Source organism: Bombyx mandarina, chromosome 01, assembly GCF_030267445.1.
Source record: "Bombyx mandarina strain Sakado chromosome 01, ASM3026744v2".
Taxonomy (NCBI): Eukaryota; Metazoa; Arthropoda; class Insecta; order Lepidoptera; family Bombycidae; genus Bombyx; species Bombyx mandarina.
The window spans coordinates 5,862,908-5,881,553 of record NC_143208.1 but is presented as its reverse complement, the minus strand read 5'-3'; the positions used below and the strand labels follow the sequence as shown (position 1 = coordinate 5,881,553).

At 38.1% G+C, this 18,646-nt stretch overlaps 1 protein-coding gene across 1 annotated transcript in view; it reads right to left on the bottom strand.

The window, feature by feature from the left end:
- Positions 1-622: 622 nt before the first annotated feature.
- Kettin (kettin protein) overlaps positions 623-18,646 on the bottom strand; it is a 30,515-nt gene continuing 12,491 nt past the window's right edge. Inside the window, exons 5-21 of the mRNA XM_028170916.2 lie at positions 16,515-18,371; positions 16,281-16,424; positions 15,796-16,197; positions 15,000-15,398; positions 14,148-14,543; positions 12,883-13,683; positions 12,193-12,444; positions 9,587-12,090; positions 9,288-9,482; positions 7,780-9,187; positions 7,367-7,654; positions 6,481-6,712; positions 5,818-5,989; positions 5,554-5,740; positions 4,906-5,236; positions 3,198-4,524; positions 623-2,952 (exon numbers count right to left, since the gene is read on the bottom strand). Of these exons, the coding sequence (XP_028026717.2) occupies positions 2,812-2,952; positions 3,198-4,524; positions 4,906-5,236; positions 5,554-5,740; positions 5,818-5,989; positions 6,481-6,712; positions 7,367-7,654; positions 7,780-9,187; positions 9,288-9,482; positions 9,587-12,090; positions 12,193-12,444; positions 12,883-13,683; positions 14,148-14,543; positions 15,000-15,398; positions 15,796-16,197; positions 16,281-16,424; positions 16,515-18,371 (11,036 nt within the window). The 3' untranslated portion in view covers positions 623-2,811. The remainder of the gene's footprint in view (positions 2,953-3,197; positions 4,525-4,905; positions 5,237-5,553; positions 5,741-5,817; positions 5,990-6,480; positions 6,713-7,366; positions 7,655-7,779; positions 9,188-9,287; positions 9,483-9,586; positions 12,091-12,192; positions 12,445-12,882; positions 13,684-14,147; positions 14,544-14,999; positions 15,399-15,795; positions 16,198-16,280; positions 16,425-16,514; positions 18,372-18,646) is intronic.

Genomic DNA, 18,646 nt, shown 5'->3' with positions numbered 1-18,646 from the left:
TAGCAGGAGATAAACCTTTCGGCACTTTGTTTTTATGGAAAACTGTTAAAATTCCTTACAAAAAAGAATTCAGATTTTTGTTCGTAATTTTTTTTTTTTTTGACATAGATCATCGGAACACACTTCATAGGTGTGTCTGCGGATTTGTGGCACTGTAGATTTAAAGTGAATTAAAAAAAAAAAGTTTCCAAAGAAAAATTTAAAAGGCAACTATAGGTTAAGTTAATCAACTGTTTAGTTACAATAGTAACAAATAAAAACTGTCTTAATAAATCACAACCGGAATTTAAATGGCATGAAGAGGAAATAGAAGTAAGACAGTGATTTGCCAGCCGATGATAAATTGAAGCAACCAATGACCTCGTCATCCATCAAAAGTCTTCGACGCGGGACCGAGCTTTGCAACTATTCATATATCTCGTAAAACTAGGCACTTAGTTTTACAAATGAACTGTCGAAACCTATGATGAATACGAGTCATTGAATGTAAGTGCGTTGTGTTTGTAAGTAGATGAAGGTACTTGGATACCCTACTTCTTCAAAGAGTACGTAATCAATCTACGGTGCATTTGTGTCTCTCTGGATTTAGAAATGTTTCTGTAGTGTGTACAATAATGCGAAATTGTAATTAATTTATAGCGTTTATTAAACAGATCCACATAGAGATAACATACAAAAATGTGTCATAAATATATTATTATTATTATTAAATAAGAATGATAAAATATTAAGTGATAAAATACTGCCACGCCTAATAACTTAAAAGGTACAATTAGGTGAAACATACAACACATTGAAATTTTCAACAATTTCGTGCACTTAAAAACAAACTACGTTAATTTAAGATCATTTAAAAGTTAAACTAAAAGAAATCTCAATCAATTTGGATTTGTACTTGCAAAGGCAAACAATAAAAGTCGCCAACATCGGCACGTGTTGTCAAAACATAGAAACTGGCAAGGCAAGTGATGCGTGCGTGCGTACTCTTGTAGGACGATCGAATTATTGCTCGCTGTGGCGCATTGATTTTAATAAATACTAAGTTTCTTTGTGGCAATAGTTGACAGTGGAACGCGATTGTAAAACCAACTTTAGTACACGTTATTATAAGTTTTGTACCCCATGAGAACGACCCAACTGGACCCGCGTTATATCTGACCTACCCTCCTTTATAACTTTGTATGTACATTTCCGACGTCGAGAGATGTATACTCCGTTTCTAGTGGCAAAATAATTAGTCATAGCTGTTAAGAGACGGGGTGCCAGTGTACTCACACTGCAGCCTATGAGTATACACTTGTTAGATGCAATAGATTTTAACAATTGTGTCAAAATTTATTTGGACATTACAAACGATGTACATGCTTTATGTTAATTTTTCTATGAAATTATCTATCGTTCTGTGACTCGTATATTTTTTTCGCAACTCGAAAAAATCTGTTTATATTTAATGACCTTTTGAAATACAATTAAAAACGTTACAGTATATTAAGAGTTTTATATAGAAATAAAAAAAAAATCGTAATTAACTTTCAGTCACAAATCACAGTTAATTTCATATTTCGATGACCGCTTGATAAACTTAAATTCAAAGTTTGATACAAACAGAAACATCAAAGAGATCGTTTGCACATGTTCCACGGGTCAGATCTCAACACAAAAAGCGTCAACAACAACTCTCATTAAGGTTAATAAGGCTTAATAATTCTTTTTAGCGCAGGCTTAAAGTAATTAAAAGAGTATTGGGTGAAAAATACGTTGACGGTTTGTCAAAACATTTTTTTTAATACGCACATATTTTTTTTGATATACATCGATTTTTTTCATAAATTACAGAATTTAGTAAACATCGTAGCGGTAAAAGCAAAACAAAAACAGTTGTTGAATGTCTCGTGTTCATGTTAATCACATGTTACGTGTGGTCGATGTTCGCAGCAGAACTCTACTACGACATACGGGACTTAGAAATTGCCAGAATGTCCTCCTCCTCTATCGATGCCAATGGATTTATATGTCAAAAACAATTTGGATCCCTATTCCATTATAGTTTAGGTATTAAATTTGAGAGAAAGAGACAGAGAGACGAAGAGAGCAAGAGAGAGAGCGAGAGAGAAGTAGAAAGAGATATTTTATTTATGTATAAATATCAGGAACAAGTCGAAATTTAATGTTTACGTAACCTGACATTCTTTAACTAACTTAGTGGTATTTTGTTGTGTTTATTTTGAGTATGGCAACGACAAATGAATTCTACTGATTTCGAGTAGGGGATTCTGGCAGAGGGATTTCACATTTTAGGAATTTTGATACTTTTGACATTAAAACGAAGCTCTCCACTCGACGCTCGAAGATCTTCGATCACCTGTCGCCTGACGACTAGTATACTATTTACACAAAAAGCTCAATGTACAGCATTGTTAGATGCGAAAATTCGTCCAGATTACGCTACTGAGTTAAATTTACAATTGTGTCGGTTTAATGTTAAATTTTCCCGTAAGGTCGGATCACTAACGAGGCCGCAGGGATTAGGTCGTTCAATTAAATGGGTTCTCGAGAGATTATTGATTTGGTTTACGTGTCATATCACAACGAACAGCGTTTGTTGGGGTGTGTTTAGGAAACGGGCGGATGTTATTGCGGTAACCGCTACGATAGTTCGAAGCCGAATTAATAATAGACCCCTAAACACGCCTGTCAACTTTCCAACAAGTAACAATAGTAGTTTTCACCCGATCTCATAGTGATAAAAGTAATGAAACAAAGAAACACTACAGGATTAAAAGGTGCGCGACGCGAGCTCGCTGCCTGTATCTATGTCTTACTTTTGACGACTAGTTTTGCCGAAGTCTCGACTTGACCCGCAGCCGTGGTAGCGCGGCATGTGAAAGTGCCAGTGTCTTCTTCGTATGTGTTCCCGATTAGCAGCACAGCGTTGTTGCCTTCGTGAATCATCTGGAAATTCATTATGGAATTCTTTGAAAAACACTTAATTAACATTTTAAGTTAGATTCGAATACTGATTCTACGGTTTTTTTCAAGATTTCAAATCGAAGTTGTGTTGAAATCACGGGTAATTCACGAAAAAATCAACAGTCATCAACAGCGATGTCGATGTGACGTATATTGACATGATAGTGATACTAAACGCTAAATTTATTCAGTTATAAGCTGACAAGATCGTATGTGCAAAAAAATACCTGAAAATCGGGAGTCTCCGGTATTAGTGCACCTTCTCTCAGCCATTGAATGGTCGGCTTGATTTTGCTGGTGATCTGTGTTTTAAATTGGGCCGGTTGGCCCTCGTAGACCACGATGTCACGAAGAGGTGTCAGGGCTGGAAGATTATCAGCCTGGTCGGGTTGCGTCACTTTCAGTTTCGCAGCGACAGTCACACGACCAGCCGAGTTATACGCCACACATTTGTAGTCCCCTTCGTCTTCTGGGAAAGCTTCTGATATACGCAGGGTGTATTCATCAGCCGTCCTCGACATTTGGAAGTATTTTGATGGTTTAATCAGTTTATCACCCTTGTACCACTGTACTGTTGGAAGAGGTTTCCCAACGATCTTACAACTGAACTCAATAGCCTGTCCTTCAGCGACAATTTTGTCTTTTAAAGGTTCGATAATCTCGGGTGGGGCATTTGCTGCTTTCGTTTGAGGTTTAGGCTTGTCCTTGGTAGCTGGAAGGCTTACAACACATTCAGCATCACATCTGGCTTCTCCAGCGCTGTTAATTGCAACGCACTCGTATTTACCAGAATCTTGCGGGTAAGCTTCGAGAATAAGCAGGGTATAAGTTCCATCCTCTTCTAGAATCTTGTTCCTGATATCAGGTTGGACTTTCTTACCGTTTTTCAGCCAATAAACGTCAATAGGTTTCGTTCCGGTAACCTTGGTGTCAAGCCTCACAAGTTGACCTGAGGTCACGTTAACGTTTTGAGCAGTCAACGTAAAACTAGGAGGAATGATCCCTCCACGTCCTTGACGTCTTTTTTCTTCCACCACCAAGTTAGCGCTGCATTTAGCAGTCCCACCTCTATTTTCAGCCACAGCAGCAAACACAGCGGAATCTTCGACAAACACCTGTCTTATGATCAATATAGACTTGGTACTAAATGTATGAATTTGGAAGTCAGGCGAGTTTTTAATAGGGAAATTCTCCCGGTACCATTTAATCAAAGGCAAGGGTTCGCCATCGAACTCAACTTCGAATCTAGCTTGCTCGTGTTCAAACACACGGCAGGGCTGCATTTTCTTAGTGAATATCGGTGGTTTCGAAGGTTTAACTGGCCCTTCCACGACTCTCTCTTGTGTTTGAGCTTTATGCTCGATCTCCGTTGTCTCAGTAGAAGTAATTTTACGTGTTATTTCTTTATCCCCGACGACCTCTTTCTGAGTTTGTTTTTGTTTCGCAACGTGCACTTCTTTGCCGTGCACGGTCGATTCCGAAGGATCCGGTATTCTTGGCTTTTGAGTCACCTTCTTTTGCACTCTTTGTTCCGTTACTTCCTCGGTCTGGTCACTGCAATGTATACCATTCGATTTAGAGTTCTAATGAACTAATACGAAGTTAAGCAAATCTCATTTCTAAAAAAATGTTAATCTATATATATAAAAATGAATTGCTGTTCATTAGTCTCGCTAAAACTCGAGAACGGCTGGACTGATTTGGCTAATTTTGGATCTTGAATTATTTGTGGAAATCCAGAGAAGGTTTAAATATGAAAATGCTCGGAATTAAATAAAAATAACAATTTTGTTTTTCCTTTGATGTGTCCCCCGTCGGAGGGATTCCTTTTGTTTGTTTTAAGTTTATTTTATACCAAAGTTTAGGTCTTTTATTTATAGATCTACGAAGTCTGCCGGGTCAGCTAGTAATATATGAAAATAAAGGGATACTTACAGGTTGTCCTCGTATCGTTGGGCCATGCTTTTAGCTACAGTATTGCTTGTAACTTTATCACCGGGAATAGCGTATTGGTGAGTCGATTCTCTCAGCCTACTCTCCTTGATGACCTGTTCGTTTTCCAACTCTTGAAGTTTATTGTAATATTCCTCATTCTTTTTCCTCTTTACAGACTGTTGCCATTCCGTTTCTGGTTCTTTGATTACTTTAGGTTTTAACTCTGGTCTGTGATCAATAACGCCCTGGCGTTGTAGCACTTGACGTTCTTCAAAAGTTTTCTCTAATTCGGTTTCAGTGCGTTGATATTGTGTCGTTTCATCGTACCACGCTGTTCAAAGAACAATAGCATAATTTAATTATTTCTCGTTGAAATGTTAAATTATCTGAAAGGTTCGACACATACCTCGTATTGATCCATGATAAAACCGGAAGAAGCAGGTGAATTAGCTGCGTTTCTTGGATAGAGAGATAGGATTTTAAAGCAGGAAAAGGTGTGTTTTTTGCTTTAGCTATGTATCAGTGTGTGTGATGTTTTTAGGAGCTTGTTAAGGACATGACAATTCGTGTGATCGCGTCCTTTCTCAAGGACAGTATAAAATGTTAAGTAAGCAATGAATGTCTTGAGTGAAATGAGTTTACACTTACGACGTGGTGCGTTCTTCAGTACACCTCGATAATCGTCATGTCTCGGAATAACTTTTAATTCGGCTGATGCCGCCGCCTCGCCTGCCGAGCTTCTTGCAATAACTTCGATTTTACCAGTATCGTATTGCCTTGTCTTTGGTATGTCGAAATGATACATTCCATCGTAAGTCAGTTTGTATCTTGATCCCTGAAGAAAGCGGTTTAATTAAGCCTCATGTTTATGATAAAATAAACTAAGTTGGTAACATTTATTATAATTATTACATTGACGATTGTGTTGCCATTTAGGAGCCACATCACTCGTGGTTTTGGATGACCAGTTACTCGACAGCAGAAACGAGCCCATTCTCCTTCTTCTACCGTAACTGCGTCCGGAAGACTAACGAAGACAGGTGGGCAGCGCGCCTTACTTTCTTCCACTACTTGCTCGGGCGTCCTGATAAAATTATATTTCATGTAATAAATATACTTAGTGTTTTAAAATCATGGGTGATATAGACTGTTCTAAGTAATTGTGCGACAAATATGTTAATGATCGAGCACACTCTACATGAAATCGAATATAATAAAAATTAAATACAAAAAAAGTGGACCTGTTGCGTGGTCTTTAAGTCCTTATAAATCGTTATCAATAGCCTAAATTTTTGTAAAGTGAAATGTAATAACTGAAGTATGTAATTTAAAAAACCCAACAAAAGAAATATAATATTATAAAAAGACTACTCTGATGAGTATGTGGTGTTGAAGACACAATCGCTTGGTGATAGTTTTACGATTTATAAAAGTTTTCAATTTTTTGAAATTTAATTTCATGGCCTCAATTGTGATGTCTACCGTATTCACCAGATGAAGCTTGATAGCGTCTATTTTAAGAAATTCTAAACGATATAATGATAGAACGTAATAATATATATTTTGTATACGCACACTTGCCAAGATGCTTCCATCTCTCGTATTTTTTCAATGCTCTTCATGTGTTTAGGTAATTGTGAATCGTATACGATTCCTGGTTTTCCTGTTGTTTTGATGACTGCTTTAGTTTCATCCATTCCATACAGATTGGTAGCGCGGCAAAGGTATTCTCCACTGTCTTCAGGATATACCCAACCGAAATTCATAGCAACGTAACCGAAGTCGTAAATGGGTGTGAAACGATTTTCTGTAATAGAAATTCGCAAGGTTTATATTTTAGCAGACTCATGCCAGTGTGCTTAGTGCGAGTTTTTAACGCTCACGATAGCGTAAAAGTGTGGTCTAATTTGTATGCAATTGGATCAACGCCCCTAGCGGCAAACGTAGGCAAACGTTCCAACTCCAAACAAAATCGAGTTAACTTTAACGCTATCGAGAGCGTTAAAAAACTCGCACTAAGCACACAGATCATGCTAATAACGGGAAAGGCTTAACGTTGGTTTGCTTGATTATTTGCAAAGTCGTTCGCCTTTAAAAGATTGGGTTTATTTCTTTATTTATTTCGATACGGCGAATCAAAAACACCGATGAAGGCGAAATTGATGGGTATGAATTTAAGGGACATGACTAGTATACATAGGTATTGATAGTACCATGCATAGGGATAGGATGGATGGATATGTATGGATATTTTATTTATTAAACAATCTAGTACTGAATCATTTTTATAACAGTTATTTTTAATGTATTATGATTTTTGTGTTATTTATCCTCTATATCTCATTTAAATAATAGATATATATTGAAATTTACATTAATTTCAAATACAACGATTGAGCGTGAATTAATTTAAATTCAAAAAATCATATCGAAATTAATGTGCAATAAATTCAATACTTACTATGTAGTAAAGGTTTTCCGTTGAAGAACCATTCGACTTTCATATTAGGATCTCCCACAGGCGCCAGTTGACATTCAAATTTAGTAGTTTCCATTTCTACCAAACTTGTTTGGCTTTGTATCTGCGTAACGAAGCGTGGTGGTTGTTTCTTATCCACGTCATACAGATCGTCCTCCGTCAGATAAACTTCAGATGTATATTTTTTTATTGTAGCTTCCATCTGTGTGAGCGCTTCAGACCTCTTCATTCCACGAGGAACTTGATTTTGTAGAATAATATCAGGTAATTCTAAAATTATAATATTTTTTATAGTTAATAAGTCTAGTAATCTTAATAGTTATTTAACAAAATTTATTTTGAATTTTTCTATCCAGAGTAATAAATATTATATACATATAAATCAAAAAACTTACTCTTGCACGAAATTGTAGCCTTTGTGAAATCCTCTCCGAAGTCGTTAACTGCACGACAAATGTATTCACCGGAGTCTTCAGCATAAACATACAAGATGTCCAAAGAAACAAAGCCCATGTCGTATACCGTCCTATATCGATGGCCGGAAGGTAACAATTTTCCATTGCGGTACCATTCTATGCGTAATTTAGGATCTTCTTTAGGTTCGACGCGACACTCAAATCGTACACCCTCTGATTCTTCTACTGTGTGCGATTTGATTTGCGTGATAAACTTAGGCGGTGTACTAACGATCGGTTCTTCTTTCGGAGCATCGCTTATGCGGCCTCTTTCCAGTTCTTTAATCTTTTCGCCACTCATACCTTGCGGCAATTGTGACTCTAGAACGATATCGCGTTTGGCGCTGCAAGTTATTTTAGCTGTAGTAGTTGCTGATCCCCATTTGTTTGTGGCCCGACAGGTATATTCGCCGGCGTCACGAGCATAGATGTAATCAATGTCTAAAGCAATAAAACCAAAATCATTAAGCGTGTGCACACGAGAGCCGGTAGCAAATGGCCTGCCATTGTGGAACCAATCAATTCTCATGGTAGGGTCACCTACTGGTTCAACACGACAATCGAAGTGAACCGGACCGCCTTCAGGTACGTCGATATTATCTTTTATCTCTACCGTGAATCTCGGAGGGTTCGGTTTTTCGTCTTCGATTGTAATCTCTTCGCGTTTGTGAAGCGTTTCTTCTAGTTTCTGGATACTCTCAGTTCCGGACTTAAAGTGTGAAGGCAACTGAGGTTCCAGGATAATGCCCTGTCTTCCCTTTACTTGCAACTTGCAAGATACGGTTGCTTCACCGTGACGATTTGTTGCCTTGCATGTGTACAGACCGGCATCTCGTTGATACACTCCGCCAATTTCCAGGATTACGAAACCAAAATCATTGATGGTCTTAACCCTAGATCCGGTTAACAGCGGTTTTCCATTGTGGAACCATTCAACACGCATACTCGAATCGTTTACTGGTATCAAGCGACATTCGAAATGAGCCGATGAGTTTTCGGAAAGAATTAGGTCCGAAGGAGTCGTTGTGAATTCTGGTGGGTTTCCACTTTCAGCTTCTGGTGTCAAGGTATCTACGGTTCCAGAGTAACCTTCTAAAGCTGCAATCTTATCAATGGTCCCTTCCATTCCCTTCGGCAGCTGTGATTCCAAAATGATATTACGTTTTCCTTGTACCTTCATAGAAGCCGTAGTAACGGCTTCACCATAGTTATTGTAGGCTCTGCACAAATATTCTCCAGAATCTTCAGGATATGTCGGAGATATTTCCAGAATAACGAATCCAAAGTCGCAGAATGTCCTAAATCTGGACCCAGCTTTAAGTGATTTTCCATTCCAGTACCATTCAACCTGTAATTTACAAAATATTATTTAGTAAATTTTCAGGGATGTTTTATATAATTTAGGTAGGTACCTAATTTAAAAAAATACATATTAAAAACATCCTTACTTTTAGGTTAGGATCATCGGTCGGTGTCAGTCTAGCTTCAAAGTGAGCATTTTCGCCTTCTCGCAAATTTTCTATGTTTGAAAGTGGAACTGTAAACACTGGAGCTTTACCCTTTTCTTCTTCTACGGATGTATCTTTCCTTCGAACCATTGAATCTTCCAAAGTTTGAAGTTTTTCCAATCCACCTTCCATGCCCTTTAAATTACAAATTTACATTTTAAACAGATAAACAACTCAAATCACAAAATGGATTCGAAATAAAATTGACTAGTCAATCAATTAATCAATTAAACACTCACCCGCGGAAGTTGCGAGTCCAGGATTAAGTTTTCTTTTGATGTGCACTTAAGATTGGCCTTCGTAGAGTCACGTCCTAGTTTATTGGTGGCGACACATTCATATTCACCAGAATTTTCTTCGTAACAATATAAAATATCCAAGATTACAATACCAAAGTCATGGAACGTTCTGTACCTATGTCCATGAGGCAACTTTTTTCCATTATAGAACCATTCAACCTTTAAATCAGGGTCATCTACTGGTACAAGTCTTGCTTCGAAGTGAGCACTCTGTCCCTCAACTAATTTCGTAACATCCTGAATTTGAGTTATGAACCTAGGTGGCTCAGCAGATGGTGTTGATGGTGTCTGTTGTTGCGCTCCTTGTAAGCTTTCTAATTCCCTTATCTTTGCTAAAGAATCTGGCTGTAAGCTGTCCAGGTAGACGCCACCTTTTCCATAACAGTTTATAGTGGCACGAGTAAAGTCTTCACCATATTTGTTGTAGGCGCGACAAACATATTCACCAGAGTCGTGATTCTGTGTGTAAGCTATGTCGAGAACGACGAATCCAAAGTCTGAAACGGTTTTGATTCTTGTAGAATGACGCATAGGTTGACCATTGTGGTACCATTCGATTTTCATATCCGGATCGTCGACTGGTACGACAGTGCATTCGAAGTGTGCAGACTGTCCGTCTTTTAGACCTTCAATGTTTTGTATGTGTGTTGTGAATCTAGGTTTCTGTCCTTTACTCTTATCCACGCATTCTAGCTTCACGCTTATTTCAGCTTGTCCCCATTTATTTGTGGCACGACAGGAATATGTTCCAGAATCAGTAGTTTTAGTTCCTAGTATCTCTAAAACCACCATCCCAAATGCGTAAACTGTGCGGATGCGATGACTAGCTTCAATGGTCTTTCCGTTATAGAACCATTCAATAACCATACTTTGATCGCCAGTTGGTATCAAAGATGCCTCGTAGTGAGCAATTTGTCCTTCACTAATATCAACAATGTCTTTGAAAACGGTGGTAAATTCTGGTGGTCTACCTGTATCGTCATCAGGCTGTTGCCCGGGTTCTTTGCGAAGAGAATCCTCCAAATTTTGAATCTTTTCTAAACCTTCAGTTCCTTTCGGATGTTGAGTTCTTTCAATTAAATTATCTTTACTAGTGCAATATACAGTTGATGAAGTAAAAGCTTCACCCCTCTTGTTGTAAGCTTTGCACGTATAAATGCCACTATCTCTTTCATACATGTCCACGAGATCTAGCGTCACGAATCCGAAATCACTAGTAAGTTTGAATCTGGAACCTTGTTCCAAAACTTTACCATTGAAGTACCACTCAATCTTGAGATCTGGATCATTCTTGGGTTCTACTTGGCCTTCCAAATGAAGCACTTGGCCTTCAACTAGCTGATGCTCAGCAGCAATTGGTATAATCCATTCTGGTTTTGGATATTCTGTATCCGGAACGGAAGGCCTCCTGCCCTTTGCCAATCTAGCTTCCTCAGCTTGTTCTACAGCTTCTAAACCAGCTTTACCTTGAGGATGCTGAGTATCAAAGTAAATGTTTTTGTCACCCGTGCATCTTAATGAACCAGAAGTTGTAGCTGAGCCCTTGCTGTTCGTTGCTTTGCAAGTGTAAATACCGGAATCCTCTTCGTAAGTATGCGTTATATCAAGCGAAACATAGCTAAAGTCATGAGTACTCTTATACCTTGTTCCCGACGGTAGAGGTTTATTATTAAAGAACCATTCGATTTTAAGAGTAGGATCTCTAGATGGTTCCACGTTACATTCGAAATGAATATTATCTCCTTCTTTACATACAATATTATTTAAATGGGATATGAATACGGGCGTTTCATAAGTTGGTTCGGGAGCTTCAGGTTTTTCAGGCTTGGGCTGCTCAAGTGCCCCAATACGATCGAGTGAGTCCGGATGAAGTGATTCTCCAAGCAACCAATGACGATCTTCTATTTTAATCGATGCAGTTGATACAGCTTCACCCAAAAGATTTGTTGCTTTACATGTGTAAATACCCGAATCATCATTTCGTAAGCTATTGATAGAAAGAGTAACTAAACCAAAGTCAAATGTACTCTTCAATCGAGCTCCAGTAGTTAGCGTGACTCCATTTTTGAACCACTCAATCTTAAGGTTTGGATCAGTACGTGGTTCTACCTGAGCTTCCAAATACACGTGCTGTCCTTCTACAAGCTTGTCGTAGCTTTTTAGATGTGTAGTGAAAATAGGGGCTTGTTGAACACCAGTGTCAACGAACATTTCGGGAACCTTGTTCATGGCAGCTTCCTTTAATTGAATTTGTTCCCACGACTCGGGTCTCATGGCCTGGTCGATAATAGTAGATTTAGTTTTGACTTTAAGTGATGTTGAAGAAACTGTGCTACCAGCTCTATTAATAGCTTTGCACATGTATAAACCTGCGTCACTTGCCACGACTGAATTAATGTCTAAAGTAACAAAACCAAAGTCATGAGTGGTGCGGAACCTTGAACCTGAAAATTTGGAAAAGTACAGGTTATACTCTCCATCGTATCGTACATAATAAAAAATTTATGAACATAAAAAAAAAATTAAAAAAAAAAGTTGCAGCTTACCCATTTTTAACTCTACGCCATTTATGTACCATTCAAATCGAAGACTAGGATCACCGACCGGAACTACGCGAGCTTCATAATGCGCGTGTTGTCCTTCCCACAGTTCGGATGGCCCAGTAAGAACCTGAGTGAATATCGGTTTTTCGAACTCGCGATCTGGCTCTTCTGAACGTTTCTCATGAGGTTGTTCAAGTTTCTGAATTTTCTTCATTCCTTCGGGATGTTGGGTCTCCAACTGGATTGCTGCTTTTGCTTTATTTTCAGAAAACACAAATAATATTAGTTATGCTTAACTAGATAAGCAAGCTCAGTTTAAAGCGATGTCTCTAGGGTTATATGTTTGTTATTGTTATGACTAAAGTATTATTTCTCGTTTATACTATATGATCCTAGGTGCGAACAAACACGGCACACCTGGTCATGTAATAAGTGGAACGTGGATGTCTAGAACATTGAAAAAGTGGCCACTAATCCTGAGATAAGATGCCAACAATTTAACGGTAAATTACAAGCACTGCCATTCAAACTGTGCCACTTGACTGCTGTGCGACATAAAGGCTGGATGATATTACCTACCTACCTATCTGGACTCAGAATACTACACTAATAGTAGAACAGTAATTACGAACATGTTAATAGCCCGTCTTTATTAATATGTATTTTAATATTATTAAAAGCGTTCATTCTTACTTTTGATTTTCATTGCAGCCGTAGTTACTGCTTCTCCAAGTAAGTTGGAAGCTCTGCACATGTAAACGCCTTCATCTTCATCGCGTACGTGTGAAATGGTCATGGATACATAACCGAAATCGTGCGTTTTCGTGATTCTGGAACTGTCTTCAATGAGTTTCTCGTTTCTGAACCATTCTACTTTCAAAGTTGGATCTCCAACCGGAATTAATCTGCAGTCAAAGTGTGCAGTCTGCCCTTCCTGAATGTTATCAATATTCTGTAACGGTTGAGTGAATACGGGCCTTTGCCTAGTAACTGGTTCCGGAATTTCGGGACGTTTGAACGGTTCAGCTGATTCCAATTCTCGGATTTTCTCTAAACCTTCTGGACGTTGAGATTCCGATATTATACTGCCTTTTGCGGTTACAGTCATGGAGATTGCTGATGTACAGTGTCCTAGAGCATTAATTGCCTTAACGGAATATTCTCCTGCATCTTCAGGTACGCAATGTTGAATATCCAATGACACGTAACCAAAATCAAAAGTGATATGGAATCGTGCGGCAGATTGCAGGGCCTTGCCATTGTGATAAAACTCAATACGTAGATTAGGATCATGTACTGGTTCGACTTGGCATTCAAAATGAGCTGTTTTTCCTTCAAAAACATGTGTGGTGCCTCGTAACTCCGTAACAAATCTTGGCGGGCTTATCTTTGGCTCTTCAACTTCGATCCTTGTAGAGTGACCTTGAGCTTCAAGTTGTCTTATCTTTTCCAAGCCGTTAGGATGTTGTGTGTCCAATATAATGTTTCTATGTCCTAAAAAATATTATATAAGCTATAATCGACCAACGAGTACTTTTTCGGTAACGTGTTTTTTTTTTATTAGGCAGTAAATCTGTCGGTTTTATGCCGTATATTAAAGTTAAGTCACTGAGACATATTCGAATTTTTCAACGAAGGAATGACGGGGGTATACGATTAATATAAAATTACTCAAAAAACCTTATTTGTATTCCGGGATTTACCCATCATTATTAAACTTCGTTACTTATACCCGTAACGAGAAACATTATTCGTGAAATCTGAATTATTGTCTGCTTGTTAATAACCGACGTTATAACGTTACGTTATAATGTATTCTTATATCATCGTTTTTACTTTCGGTAAACCCTCTAGCATAGTAAAAAATAACGTACGGTACGTACAGCGAATCGATTTAGCAAATAAATTTGGTAAAAATGGTCATAATAATTAAGTAGATAATTAAATTGTTTACTGACCTGCAACCTTCAACGTGCATGTGTTGACAGCTTCACCGAGTTTGTTGGTAGCTTTGCACATATATGTTCCAGAATCTTCAGCATAAGTATACAAGATATCCAGAGCAACATAGCCGAAATCGTGTGTGGTTCTGTACCTATGCCCGGCTCTGATCTTCTGGCCATTATGGAACCAGTCGATTGTCAGATGGGGATCGTTGATTGGCTCTACTCTGCACTCAAAGTGTGCACGATCGCCTTCTTTAAGATTCTCAAGACTAGTCAGAGCAGTTAAGAAGACCGGCCTCTGACCTGGCTGCTCCTCTTCAATTGGCTTAGGTCTTTCGTATTTCTCCAACTCTTGTATCTTCTTAAGTCTTTGTTCATCCAACGTGTCAAGATACAGACCAGATTTTGCTACAATTTATAATTATTAAACCATTACTCCTATGTTAATTTCAAGTTAATAAATAAGTACTGTAGATGAAATTTAGCTTTAGATCCTTTTTGTCTTAGTTTTAATGTGTATGTAGTAGGTGCTACTGAAACATGTAAACGATACCACGAGACATTAGCTCTAACTTTTAATTCTATATAATTTACAGATATAGACAGGACTTTGGTAATGTCCCGTCAGAGCTGCAACGTCTCTTATTATCGAATTGAAAAACGAGTAGAAGAATATTAAGGTCAGTAATAGAAGTAGTTGCACATATTTCATTTCATACTGGTGTTGATGGTACACATTTCATTTGATTAATGAATATTATCAATTAACTATTTTTTTAATTATATTAAAGAGTGGTGGATCTCAAACCCAACCTGGTGTAAAGTGGTTAACGGCGACCAAAGGTATAATAAAAATCAACTTACCGTCTACTTTTACTGAGCTGGTAGTGACAGCTTCGCCAACGGCATTTGTCGCTTTACACATGTAAGTTCCTGTATCTTCTGCATATGCATACAAAATGTCCAAGGCAACATAGCCGAAATCGTAAGTCGTCTTAAATCTATGTCCTTGTTGTACAGGTCTACCGTTGCAGTACCATTCGACTCGCATGGTAGGGTCGTTGACTGGCGTTAGCGTAGCTTCAAGGTGCACTGGGTGACCTTCTGTTACTTCGGCATTCTTTATCGGTTTGCCGAACTGTGGTTTCTCAACTACAAAGCTATCATCTTGAACCGCCCGTTTATATCTGCTATCATCTTCAAGGTATTGGATTTTCTCCAAAGCGCTTTCGTGCTGAGAATCTCTAATTATAGATTCCTTTGCTGCAATACATACGAAATTGTGTGAGTTTAAGAGTACTTATATTGGACTCAAGAACAGTATTATAAGTAGTACTAGAGGATGACCGATTTTTTTGTTGTTGATAAATTGTGTTTTTTAGAATTTATATTTAAATACGAATTACATATTGATATTATATTATTTTTTATTTTCTTTCAATAAAAAAAGTATGTTTAAGTTGATTATTGAAAACAAAATAACAAAAACAACATTTTCCGAAAATAAATCGCTAGATCGACGAAATTCCCTGTATATTAAATTTTATGAAAGTCGTTGGAGTCGTTTCCGAGATTCAGATTATATATATTTATATTCAAGAATTGCTCGTTTAAAGATATGTATAAGATAAGATTAAACATAAGCATTACGCATACTTACATTGTACATTCAACCGAATAGAAGAAACAGCTTGTCCTAAGTTATTAATAGCTTTGCATGTGTATTCACCAGAATCTTCACCATAAACGGTGAGAATATCAAGTGCTGCAAAGCCGAAGTCATTGGAAGTCCGGTAGCGGTGTCCACTTTGGAGTACTTTGCCGTTGAAATACCATTCAACGCGCATATTCGGATCCGGGTAAGGTTCGATACGACATTCGTAATGCGCACTTTGGCCTTCGCTTAGCTTTGTTGGTCCATTTAGTTGAGTTATAAATCTGGGCGCTTGATTTACAGCCACTTCTACGTCCTCTCGTCTTTGATACCGCGAAGAGTCTTCAAGCTGTTGAATTTTCTGAAGAGCGCTTTCGTGTTGTGATTCGAGCTGTAGGGATGCTTTCGCTGTACCAGAAAAAATCATCAATTAGCTTTCCTATCGACAATAATTTATTAGCATTCATTTATTTTTAGCCACTATAACTTACACTGCACGAACAGCGTCGAAGATGTTACGGCTTCACCCAGCTCATTTATAGCCCGACACGTGTATGTGCCAGAATCTTCAGGATTTACGTATTTCATATTTAATGCGACGTACCCAAAATCGTGCATTGTAGTCAAACGGTTCGCTGAAAAATCATTATAAAATGATTAACTGTATATTATCAAAATTATAATGTAAATATAGCGAAACAATTAAGTAGGCTTCATATACTTACATGCTTCTATGGGGACACCATTGCGCAACCATTCTACGCGTAGTTTTGGATCGCCAACAGGTATAAGTCTGGCTTCAAAGTGAGCTGCTTGGTTTTCAGCGACTCTTATGTCTTTCATCGGCATAGTGAACACAGGTGCTTGAGTAATTACCTCGTCTTGTGCACTGTGCCTTTGATACTTTGAAGTATCTTCCAATTGATTAAGCCTTGGCAGAGCTCCTTCATGTTGAGACTCCAAATATATTGATTTTTTGGAATGTACAATTGCGATGCCAGAAGTTACCGCTTCCCCAAGCGCGTTTATAGCTCTGCATGTGTAAGTACCTGAATCCTCTGGCAAGCAAGACATGATATCTAAAGCAACGAAACCAAAATTGTTTGTTTCGGTAAATCTCGAGCCGCTTTTCAGAGGTTTATTGTTGTGATACCATTCTACTTTCAATGTAGCATCAGATACAGGTATTAATCTGCATTCGAAGTGAGCACGCTGTCCTTCCTTGATTTCGACGTTCTTCAACGATGTCGTAAATATAGGAGCCTGCGTTGTGACTTCATCAACCATGTCAGTTCTGTGATATTTGGATCGATCTTCTAAAACTTGAATTTGTTCCAAGCCGGCTTCATTTTGAGTGCTTCTGACGATGTCGGTTGTACTGCGACATGTGAGTCTGCAGCTAACTTCATCAGTACCAACAAGGTTAACAGCACGACAAGTGTAAATCCCAGAATCTTCAGCAATCAAGTCAATGATATCAAGGGCCACGTACCCAAAGTCATGGATTGGTCTAAATCTATGTCCTATCGTAACGGGTTGACCGTTTTTGAACCATTCAACTTTAAGATTTGAATCTGTCACTGGTTCAAGTTTACATTCAAAGTGGACATGCTGACCTTCAATGACATTTTCAATGGACTTTGGCCGTGTTACGAATCGTGGCTTTATAGTCACTGACTCATCAATTATATCAGTTTTCTTGTAACGGGATGTGTCTTCTAGATATTGAATTTTCTCTAAGCCTGATGGATGTTGTGACTCAAGAATTAGATCCTTTTTCGCAATTACACGTAACGCACAAGACGTTACTGCTTCTCCAAGTTGATTTGTAGCTTGACAAGTGTATACACCAGAGTCTTCTGGGTACACGCTTAACAGGTCAAGAGCTACATAGTCAAATTCGTAAGCCGGTCTAAAGCGGTGTCCGGTTTTAATTGGTTTTCCGTTACAGAACCATTCGACTCTCATGGTCTGATCACCAACGGGTTGCAAACGACATTCCAAATGTACGTTTGTACCTTCAACAGTTTCGATGTTATGAAGTGCTCTTGAAAACTGTGGTGCTTGCATAACGGTTATGTCTTCCCGCACTTGTTTGGTTCTTCGAGCAGCATCTTCTAATAATTGAATTTGTTCTATAGCTTGTTCATTTTGCGTGTCTGTAACGATGTCTGATCTCTCGATAACTCGTACTATTGCTGAAGTGTGAGCAGATCCTAAATGATTTACAGCCCTCACTGTATACTCGCCAGTATCAGCAGAAGTTGCATGTATAATATCAAGAGCAACAAAGCCAAAGTCGTAATAAGTTTTGAATCGCGAACCGACAGTGACTGATCTACCATTATGGAACCACTCTACTCTCATTGTAGGATCACCCATAGGTTCAAGTCTGCATTCAAGATGAATGTTCTTTCCTTCTGAAACTGGAGGCGGGTTAGACAGAGGCTGCACGAACACAGGTTTTGACTTGGATATTTCCTCAATCTGATACATAGGCTCTACAAATTTGGATTCTTCAATGTGTCTTGTCTTTTCATATAAACCACGATGAATACTAGATGTATCAATGCTGGATCGTGCTGAAACGCAAACTCACGATTAATTTTAACAATATTTTGATTCATAACTTAAATATATATCAACAAGATAACGAAATTAGAAGTTTATTTATCCTTGGTCTGGTTCTATGTAAATATTCAAACGTAGGTGAGTATATAAATCAGTATTTGGTTTTAGTATGATTTGTCCCCGTTTGCTTATTTATATGGTCAGATATTCATGATTTAAAGTTTATAAACAACATACCACGTGAAAAAAGTTTAGAAAGATGCACTTATTATTCATATGTTAGAAA